General features: G+C 50.6%; 1 protein-coding gene across 1 annotated transcript; it reads left to right on the top strand.

Annotated features, from left to right (window-relative positions):
- Window positions 1-394: 394 nt before the first annotated feature.
- trpv4 (transient receptor potential cation channel, subfamily V, member 4) lies at window positions 395-10,586 on the top strand (the record flags this gene model as incomplete). Its single annotated transcript, XM_084490923.1, has 10 exons — window positions 395-406; window positions 1,177-1,216; window positions 1,867-1,931; window positions 2,120-2,589; window positions 3,689-3,864; window positions 4,667-4,819; window positions 5,969-6,109; window positions 9,323-9,621; window positions 10,096-10,275; window positions 10,428-10,586. Coding segments are annotated over 10 exons (1,695 nt in total), but the record flags the coding sequence as incomplete, so codon positions are not given.
- Window positions 10,587-11,455: the final 869 nt, after the last annotated feature.

Below are 11,455 nucleotides of genomic sequence, written 5' to 3'. Positions count from 1 at the left end.
TAACCACCTTTAACTTTATATAAACTAACCATATCTAACCTAGTATCTAGACTTAACCATCTGTAACTCTATATAAACTAATCATCTCTAACTTTATATAAACTAACCACCTTTAACTTTATATAAACTAACCACCTTTAACTTTATATAAACTAACCATCTCTACCTCGACTCCACCGGTTCAACAACACACTGCAGTGTCCGTAGTCCAGCTCACAGCCGTCCTGATTTCTTCCTTCTGCTCCCAGATCTCTGAGTGTTCACTGAGCGTTCTCAGAGCTGAGCAGAGTGTGGTGAGCGCTCTCTGGTGTGTCTGAATACTTTATCAGGGCTAGACTCTCATTGTTCTCCTGGTTCTCTCTGAGCTCTCCTGTGTCCAGCCGAGTGTAAAGGCATGATAATCCTGGTGGGGACTCATCTCCTCTCCCGGGTCACTGCGCCTGTTTCATTAACTCAACACACAGCTTGTCCCCAGCGGAAGTATGGAGAGCATACCAGAGAACCGCGGTCTCCAGGGTATAGCACGGCCAGGGGATGGTTCTACACACCTGACCCCCCCTGGGGACCCTGCCTCCACACACCGAGGGGCAGAGGAGATGGGTTCATCTGGTGATGTGTGTCCACTGAGGGTCAGAGGAGGAGACGGGTCCATCTGGGTGATGTGTGTGTGACTGGGGGTCACCACCAGCCCCCTCCAGCTCTCTGTGGGACGCCTGTTGGGGTGACTGAGAGGCAGTGGACATGCTTCATGAAATCCCCAGTCAGGACTTCCTGTGGCCTCAGTGGTTCCTCTTTATACACGCTGTTGGTTTTGGCAAACTGTTTATGCTGTTTTTATTTCATAATACCCATATTCCTTCACAAGGAGGGGCTAGTGGCTTCTTTAGAAACAACCACTGTCCTCTCTCTCCCTCTCTCCCTCTCTCTTTGTCTCTCTCTGTCAATCCCCCTCCATCTCTCCCTTTCTCTTTCTCTCTCTCTCTCCACCTCCATCTCTCTCTCTCTCCACCTCCATCTCTCTCTCTCTCCTTTTCTCTTTCTCTCTCTCTCTCTCTCTCTCTCTCTCTCTCTCTCTCTCTCTCTCTCTCTCTCTCTCTCGTGTAGGATGGTATTATGTTATATTCTATAGTCTCTAGTTTTCGTGTTTCTTCTCCTAACTCCTCTGTGTTCCCGCAGGATGTCCCCACCCCCCTGAAGAGGAATCTGGCGCCCGAGTGTGAGATAAGAGATGAATGAGGTACGAGAGAGACTCCTCCCATCGGCTTCAGATGGAAATACTTTCTGTGTCACACGTAAAAGTCCCTTTAAATGGTTTATTGTTCCCTCGACGCCCGGACATCCATACTAGAGACCAGACTATAGAACGATACATAACTATACTAAATAGTATATAACTATACTAGTTATATACTATAACTTATATACTATAACTATATAGCTATATAACTATAAAACTATATAACTATATAACTATATAACTATATAGCTATATAACTATATAACTATATAACTATATAACTATATAGCTATATAACTATATAACTATATAGCTATATAACTATATAACTATATAACTATATAACTATATAGCTATATAACTATATAACTATATAACTATATAACTATATAGCTATATAACTATATAACTATATAACTATATAGCTATATAACTATATAACTATATAACTATATAGCTATATAGCTATATAACTATATAACTATATAACCCATAACTGCAGCCCTACACTACCCCATGGCCAACCAACCTTTAGTTCATCACTGTGGGCCTCTCTCTATCAAACCAGCCTGTATGTTCCTCACAAGAACAGTTCTTCAAAGTAAACATCATCTCACATTCTCCTAAAGATCCTGAATCCCATCTTCTGATGAACAACAGGTTCCTCAGTGTGATCACTACTAAGGTTCCTCAGGTTCAGGTTCCTCAGTGTAATCACTACTCAGGTTCTCTCAGGTTCCTCAGTACTCAGGTTCTCCTCAGGTTCTCCTCAGGTTCTCCTCAGGTTCTCCTCAGGTTCCTCAGTACTCAGGTTCTCCTCAGGTTCTCCTCAGGTTCTCCTTAGGTTCCTCAGTCCTCAGTCCTCTGTGGTTGTTCCTCCAGAGACGCTCCAGCCCCTTCCTCTTCAAGAGGAGCCCCATGGCCCCCAGAGCCGTGTCCCGGGGGCCCCTCCAGCCCTCCGGCCCCGAGGCCGCGGCGCCGGTCGCTCCCCCCGACGCGGACGACGTGACCCTCGCCCTGTCCGGCTTCTCTGATCTGTTTGAGGGGACGGAGGCGGGGGACGGCGGGGACGGCGGGGAGGGCGGGCCCCCGGGGGCCCCGGGCAGCGGGGACTCCACCCGGGACCTCCTGGCGGTGCCCAGCGGGCCGGCCGTGGGCGACGGCAGACAGAACCTGCGCAGCAAGTTCCACGACGCCTTCAAGAAGGGCATCAGCACCCCCATGGACCTGCTGGAGTCCTACGAGGCCTCGGTGCCGGGGCCCAAGAAGGCCCCCATGGACTCCCTGTTCCAGTACGGGACCTGCCGGCAGGAGAGCCACCAGAAGAGACGCCGCAAGAAGCTCCTCCGGGGGTGAGACTGCGCCTGTTGTCCAGCCTCTGGTCCTGTGAGGCTGGGGAGGTCCAGTCACGTCCTAGACCTCCAGGTCTACCTTGTCCATACCCAGGTCTACCTCCAGGTCTACCTGGTCCCTGGGTATGGACCAGGTAGACCTCCAGACCTCCAGGTAGACCTGGAGGTCTACCTGGAGGTCTACCTGGTCCCTGGGTACGGACCGGGTCCAGCGCTGATGGGTCTGGGTGGTCAGTTCATGTGATCCCAGTTAAAAACAGGACAGAGTGCGGGTAGTGATGGGGTAGTGATGGGGTAGTGATGGGGATGGGGTAGTGATGGGGATCAGAGATACTTCAGATGTGGATCCTCATCTCATGGGGTTATCTCAGGCTGACCAGGTCCTCTGTCATCAGACCTCGAGGCTCCACAAACCTCACTGGGCCCAGTGCACACTGAAACACAGTGTAGTGATCACCATTCTGCTTATTATTATTATTATGTTCATGTATCTGATGTTATTGGTTCTCATTAGTTAATGGACAGCGTCTGAAGCTCATCTCTGGGCCTCGTGTCCCCAAAGACGCGGCGAGTGTAATCGATGCGACCGGCTAACGAGAAACCTATAGCTTTGGATAATTAGTCGTGATTACGCAGTTAAGAATAGCATTACCTGATCTCTATAAAACACACACACACACACACACAGACAAACACACACACACACACACACACACACACAAACAGACACACACACACAAACAGACACACAGACACACAGGCACACACACACACACACACACACACACACACACACACATACACACACACACACAGTGTTTGTACATGTGTGCGTGTGTGGGTGCGTGTCTGTGTGTGTGTGTGTGCGTGTCTGTGTGTGTGTGTGCGTGTCTGTGTGTGTGTGTGTGTGTGTGTGTGTGTGTGTGTGTGTGTTTTGGAGGGAGGCTGAACTCATTCCAGGTCGTTTATGATTCATAGTCACACGTCAGGATAACACTTTAGGTATTCATTAATAAGTCATGTGTTTCATCTGTCATACCGTTGTACTGTGTGTGTGTGTGTGTGTGTGTGTGTGTGTGTGTGTGTCGGGACCCCCCAGGAAGACGGAGACGTCCTGCGATGAAGACCCCGGGGCCGACCCCCCCAAGGTGCTGAAGGTCTTTGACCGCTCCCTGCTGTTCGACTGCGTGTCCCGGGCCGACTCAGGGGCCCTGGAGGGCCTCCTGGGCTACCTGCAGGGCCACGGAAAGACCCTCACCGAGGAGGAGTTCAAAGGTCAGCGGGACGTCCACCTCTACACGTCCCGCTGAGTGACAGCTGTCACTCATGAAGACACGCTACTGTCCTGAGTGACGGCTGTCACTCATGAAGACACGCTACTGTCCTGAGTGACAGCTATCACTCATGAAGACACGCTACTGTCCTGAGTGACAGCTGTGACTCATGAAGACACCTTACTGTTAGATAGAGCAAGGCACTGCCACTGCCAGGGTCAGGGGTTTGATTCCCACTGGGGCTAAACGTGCTAAGAATGTATGCAAACACTTTGGATAAAAGTGTCAACCAAATGTTTATTGTGTTTAAGTTTGTAGCTCTTTTTTCGTCTTAAACTACGAGGCAGAAGCCCCCTGGCTGTTGACCTTTAGGCTCCGCCCTCTATTGTTGCTGGCTGGGATTCTGGAGGAGGGGGGGGAGGAGGAGGAGGGGGAGGAGGAGGAGGAGGAGGAGGAGGAGGAGGACACATGAGGGCAGAGCTTTTGTTTTGCTTCGTTTCCTGGAGACGTAATGCGGAGCAGAGAGAACTCGCAGCCAACTGTTGTCTGCTCAGGACAAACAATGAGGCCAAACAAACGCAGGGGTCTGGTGAGACCTGCAGTGGAGTCTTGGCCGGGGCAGTTTAGACCAAAACGAGATAGTCCATCTCAATACATCTAAACCATCTCTAAAGCTGTCCTGTGACAAGGTCCCCCTGCTCCAGACAAACCCCCGCTGTGTGACGGAGCTGTATTAAGGTGGAGGTCACAGACTGATGAACAGCGTCTTTATCCTGATGGATGACTTTCTAATGTTCCCCCAGAGCGGTCCACCGGTAAGACGTGTCTGATCAAGGCCCTGCTGAACCTGTACGGGGGTCAGAACCACACCATCCCCCTGCTGCTGCACACCGCCCAGGAGACAGGCACCCTGAGGGAGTTCATCAACACCCCCTTCAGAGACGTCTACTACCGAGGTACTGGACGCACCAAGCACACTTCAACACAGGCCTTTAATGTTAGCATATCCCTTAATCCCAGTTCCAGTATCAGAGACCCCCCCCGTGATGGTAGGAGTGAGATGAGGAGTGAGATGGTAGGAGTGAGATGGTAGGAGTGAGATGGTAGGAGTGAGATGGTAGGAGTGTGATGGTAGGAGTGAGATGGTAGGAGTGAGATGGTAGGAGTGTGATGGTAGGAGTGAGATGGTAGGAGTGAGATGAGGAGTGTGATGGTAGGAGTGAGATGAGGAGTGTGATGGTAGGAGTGTGATGGTAGGAGTGAGATGAGGAGTGTGATGGTAGGAGTGAGATGGTAGGAGTGAGATGAGGAGTGTGATGGTAGGAGTGAGATGAGGAGTGTGATGTAGGAGTGTGATGGTAGGACTGCGATGAGGAGTGTGATGGTAGGAGTGTGATGGTAGGAGTGTGATGGTAGGAGTGCGATGGTAGGAGTGCGATAGGTGCCAACATGGGCTGACATAATGGAAGAACCAGCCAGGGTAATTATTAGTTCCAATATATTCCATGATTCTATTTCCTCTCTGAGGCTTTGTGGGTGACTGGTATTTACAAGCGGGGAAATGTTTAACTCATTCAAAGCTATTTATAACTTTAAAATATGAGGTCTCAACCCTCCGGCTCCTTAAAACCAGGAAACGTTTGGAAGGCCTGCACGGCCTGTGGTCATGTTTGGTGGTAGAGCGTTGTGACTCTTAGTGGAGGCTATTTGTTAACGCAGGCTGGTTTTTGGGTCTGGCTCAAAGCGCTGCAGGTACCTCATGTTCAACCTCTTCAGACTCCAGGACAGTGCAACGCCTTCAGAGCAGGACAGGATGTTACTGCGGGACAAACAATGTCACTAGGTTTGGGTTCCAGCCGACCGACTGTCCACTCACACACACATCAACACACACGCACACATCAACACACACGCACACATCAACACACACGCACACATCAAGCGTTGTGTTGATGTGTGCGTCCTGGACAGAGCGTGCTCCACGTCGCAAGCGCAATGCAGGCCCTAACGTTGTGTTGTTGTGTAGTGTGTAAGGTGTAGTTGTGTAATGTGTTGTTGTGTAATGTGTAGTTGTGTAATGTGTAAGGTGTAATGTGTGCGTCCAGGCCAGACGGCCCTCCACATTGCCATCGAGCGTCGCAGCCGGCCCTACGTGGAGCTGCTCCTGGAGCAGGGGGCTGACGTCCACGCCCAGGCCAGGGGCCGCTTCTTCCAGCCCCGCGACGAGGGGGGCTACTTCTACTTCGGTAAGGATCCTCTCTGAGGTTCTGCTGGTAGAACCCTACAGCCTGGTTCTACTGAACCCTACAGCCTGGTTCTACTGGTAGAACCCTACAGCCTGGTTCTACTGGTAGAACCCTACAGCCTTGTTCTACTGAACCCTACAGCCTGGTTCTACTGGTAGAACCCTACAGCCTGGTTCTACTGAACCCTACAGCCTGGTTCTACTGGTAGAACCCTACAGCCTGGTTCTGCTGAACCCTACAGCCTGGTTCTACTGGTAGAACCCTACAGCCTGGTTCTGCTGAACCCTACAGCCTGGTTCTACTGGTAGAACCCTACAGCCTGGTTCTACTGAACCCTACAGCCTGGTTCTACTGGTAGAACCCTACAGCCTGGTTCTACTGGTAGAACCCTACAGCCTGGTTCTACTGAACCCTACAGCCTGGTTCTACTGAACCCTACAGCCTGGTTCTACTGGTAGAACCCTACAGCCTGGTTCTACTGAACCCTACAGCCTGGTTCTACTGGTAGAACCCTACAGCCTGGTTCTACTGAACCCTACAGCCTGGTTCTACTGAACCCTACAGCCTGGTTCTACTGGTAGAACCCTACAGCCTGGTTCTACTGAACCCTACAGCCTGGTTCTGCTGAACCCTACAGTGTAGCTGTGTAGCAGTGTAGCAGTGTAGTAGTGTAGTAGTGTATTGTAGTAGTTTAGTGTAGTAGTGTATTGTAGTAGTGTAGTGTAGTAGTGTAGTAGTGTAGTAGTGTAGTAGTGTAGTAATAGTGTAGTAGTGTAGTGCCCTAGCTGGCAGTGTCACATTCATAACGACCAGCACAGGGTACACCGGGCCAGGCCGCGTTGCCGTGGGGATATGAGGTGACTCGGACCACAGCCTCTGGCTGTTTGATGTGGCAGCTTCAGTTTAGGCAAATAAAGTCTGGACTCTTCCCCCGGTCCAACGGCCGACTCACCTCCACCCCCGACCCGCTCATCCATACGAGCTGCGCAGAAAGGAAAAGATGAGGACATCCGTTAGGTGGATGGTGAATGGGGGCTGTGTTCCACCTGAAAGAAGCCCTGTTCTGTTCACTCTGCTACCTACAAGCTGGAAACTAGTGCCGCTTTTCCACCGACAGGATCAGCTCGACTCGACTCAACTCGCCTCGCCTCGACTCGGTTCCAGGCGCGTTTCCATCTAAAAAAGTACCTCTTCAATGTGGGCGGGTCGTAGAAAAGAACCTCTCCACCATGGGCGGGTCGTCATTAGGTTTTAATCACGGGAGACGCGATTCCCGGGAAATCTGAATCTGATCGAGACTATTTCCTGATTGCCGGGAAAGGTTATGATGGGAAATAAAATAAAACAAAAAGCGCAATGACTGCGCGTCTATTGTTGTCATACGGTAACGTTGATGGAGGCGAAACTCGAGCCCTGGGAAAGGAACGACACTAAAACGAAACAACGAAACGCTGATCCTCCGGAGCCGGTCCGTGGACTCCAGCCACGCCGGACACACACAACCACGCCCGACACACACAACCACGCCGGACACACACAACCACGCCTGACACACACAACCACACCCGACACACACAACCACACGCAGCCTAACTTTAGCCCTGGGAAAGGAGCGACACACACGGCGAATCGCTGATCAGTGTCCCCCTCGGGAGCGGGTCCGTGGACTCCAGCCACGCCGGACACAACTTAACTTAAGTGATTATTCCCATTTACAGCCGCTGGCCAATCAGTTACCAGCAGCCTCTTTACGTCACACAAAAGTACCTACTCCGCTCGCTTGGAACCTCGACGGAGGTAGTACTAAAAAAAAGTACCCGGTACTAGGTACCAGGTACTTGGAAACGCCAATGGAAACGCAAAAAAGGCGTGGCGAGTCAAGTCGAGTCGAGCTGGTACTGGCGGTGAAAAAGCGGCATAGTAGTGGTGTCTTCTGCTGCTGGGCCGTCCCACAGCGCTCTGCTGCCCTCTGCTGGCTGGGCCACGCTAACAACCATGAAACACCCCCACTGCAGAACTCATCCCTGGACAGACAGACAGACAGACAGACAGACAGACAGACAGACAGACAGACACAGAGAGGCTAGTGAGGCCGTCTGCCATGTAGCCAGCCGTTGATATTGGATATTGGAAATCATCCAACATCATTATTATATTATTATTATATGTTTAACAATTATTCGCCGAAGGCTCTGTGAATAGTGGGGAATAGCTGAGGTGAATAATAGTTTTAGTATATGACACGTGAACACTTTTTGCCGGGATTTAATTGTTTTTATTAGCGGTTTATTTGTTTTTATTAGCGTGACGAGACGATCATAATGAGGGACATTTTGTGATGAAAACAATATCCCATGTTTAAATATCCAATATCCCCAGATAGCCAACCAATCAAATCAGGCCCTGTTAGGTTCACGTGTAGCGTATACTAAACATTATTACATTATTATATTATTATATTATTACATTATTACATTATTATATTATTATATTATTACATTATTATATTATTACATTATTATGTTATTATGTTATTATATTATTATATTATTATATGATTACATTATTATATTATTATATTATTATATTATTACATTATTATATTATTATATTATTATATTATTATATTATTCTACACCCATCAGAGGAGGGGCTGGTTTCCATTTGGTGTCACTCAGGCTTTGAGCCGCGCCCGGCCGTGGCATTGTGGGTAATTTGGGGCTTTGCCGCGCGGAGAGCGGGAACCTTCCGGCTAACGGGATTAGGCATCAGGCCGGCGCTCTGCGGGCCCTGGGGTAATCCACGAGGAGAGTGTTTCTATAGCAGGGGACAAAGTCATCTGTCACCCTGGCAACACAGCATCTTCTTCTCCTCACGCAGCTGCCCTCGGCAGCGCGGCCCCGTGGCCACGGCGGGGCCCCCAGTCGGGCCCCCAGGTCGGGCCCCCAGTCAGGCCCCAGGCCCCAAGTCACCCAGCGGGGCCCCCAGTCGGGCCCCCAGTCAGGCCCCAGGCCCCAAGTCACCCAGCGGGGCCCCCAGTTGGGCCCCCAGCAGGCCCCCAGCCGGGCCCCCAGAGAACCCCCCAGCGGGGGCCCCCGTCAGCCCCCAGTCAGGCCCAGTCATGTCCTGCTGTATCAATAAAGTTGATCGTTGTGTCTGTGACAGTGGCTGCTGTTTCACTAAAGTCTCCCCCCCTCCCCCCCTCCCCCCCAGGCGAGCTGCCTCTGTCGCTGGCGGCCTGCACCAACCAGCCCGACATGGTGCACTACCTCACCCACAACCCGCACAAGACGGCCGACCTGCGGCGCCAGGACTCCCGCGGCAACACGGTGCTCCACGCGCTGGTGCACATCGCCGACAACACGCGGGACAACACTCGCTTCATCACCAAGATGTACGACCTGCTGCTGGTCAAGTGCGCCCTGCTGCACCCCGGGGCCAGCCTGGAGGCCACACTCAACAACGACGCCATGTCCCCCCTCATGATGGCCGCCCGGCTGGGGAAGATCGGGGTACGCACCGGGGCATGACCTCCACAGTACGGTCGTACGGCTCAGGGAGCGAGGTCAGGAGGTCAGGAGGTCAGGAGGTCAGGAGGTCAGGAGGACATGAGGCCTTCTACCTGGTTGCTACTCTACTGTCCAAAACAGGGAACTGGGAATTAGGAATGAGTGTAGTCGCTCGATGTGTGAATCCCCTTCTGGACTTACATAGTAGCGAGGAGACGGAAGGTGGAGGGTTAGATAGTAGGGAGAAGAGGGGTGAAGTAATCGATCAGAGATGAGAGAAAGCGGGGTTTAAATTGGCCGAGTTGCAGGTGTGGTCAAGCTCTCAAACTTCAGCCCTCCAGAGTGCATATAATGGAACCCATAATCCTGCTATTGGTTTAACTGCCATGTATCCACCATTAGAGCAAGGCAGGGAATCAAACCCCTAACCCTAGCGTTGGTGTAACAGCCATGCCGTCCACGTGTCCTCCTCCTCAGATCTTCCAGCACATCATCCGGCGGGAGGTGAAGGAGGAGGGCGTGAGGCATCTCTCTCGCAAGTTCAAGGACTGGGCGTACGGGCCGGTGTACTCGTCCCTCTACGACCTGTCCTCCCTGGAGACCTGCGGAGAGGAGACCTCTGTGCTGGAGATCCTGGTCTACACCAGCCGCAACGAGGTGAGGCTCAGAGGACCCGACTCATCATTGATCTAATCGGTACCACTCTGTCGGGCTCCAGTACTAGGTGTACTACTGGTTGATGCTCATGTTCTAGTGGTAGTTCTGGTTTCTCTTCGTGTCATAGTGGTTGTACTGGTTGTTGTTTCCAGAACCGCCACGAGATGCTGGCCGTGGAGCCCATCAACGAGCTGCTGCGGGCCAAGTGGAAGAGGTTTGCGGCCGTGACGTTCTACATCAGCGTGGTCTCCTACATCCTCACCATGGTCACCTTCACCCTGGTGGCCTTCTACCGCCCCACCCAGGGCACGGTGAGACGCACATAGAGACCAGTACCAGACCAGTGCCAGACCCATTTCAATACCAACACTATTATTACAATACATCTAAAGTCTAAGTCTAAAGATGAGAACATAATGCACCACAGCATTGAATCAAAGTGTATTTACCAGTAAGAACGTCTTCGCTCGCTGCTTTGTGGAGACATACCAAACCTTGCTTTTTTAAACCTCCATTAGTACTAGTAATTATGAGCAGAGACCACATTGCTACGATGCTGTTGCTGTGTGTCTGTCGGAGCATATTTGTTCATTTGAAGGTTGAAACTGACTCATTAAGTTTTTATTTACAAACAGAATTCTGTTTTCCCATCTCCATGTGCGACCCACTGGTCTGATGTCTTGGAACAAACCAGAACCAGTATAAATCCTTTAACATTAAAAAGTTGAAAGGGTAAACGTAAAATAGACTTCAGTTGGAGTATGCTAACATCTTAAGGGCTGGATAATCATGATGATGATGAGGGATGATAGAGTCACGTTAAATATTTATTCAGCCCTCCATCAGTAGATAGAACACGAACATAATGTATGATTTAAATAAGGTTTGGTATGAGTCTAAAGAGGGAAACGGTTGTACAGGGAGATTGTTTAAGAATAAATTATGAAATGTGCACCAGCTGTATTTTAGCCTAAACAAATAAGGATTAGTTTGAGTTACTGCTGGGAGCTGGAGCTCTACGAACTGTACTGTACTGTACTGTACTGTACTGTACTCTCTCCATGAATGAACTGTACTGTCTGTACTGTACTGTCTGTACTGTACTCTCTCCATGAATGACTGTACTGTACTGTACTGTACTGTTCTGTACTGTACTGTTCTGTACTGTACTGTACTGTAC

This window comes from Micromesistius poutassou, assembly GCF_964030765.1.
Source record: "Micromesistius poutassou genome assembly, contig: SCAFFOLD_960, whole genome shotgun sequence".
Lineage (NCBI taxonomy): Eukaryota > Metazoa > Chordata > Actinopteri > Gadiformes > Gadidae > Micromesistius > Micromesistius poutassou.
This window is presented reverse-complemented; position numbering and strand designations above follow the sequence as displayed.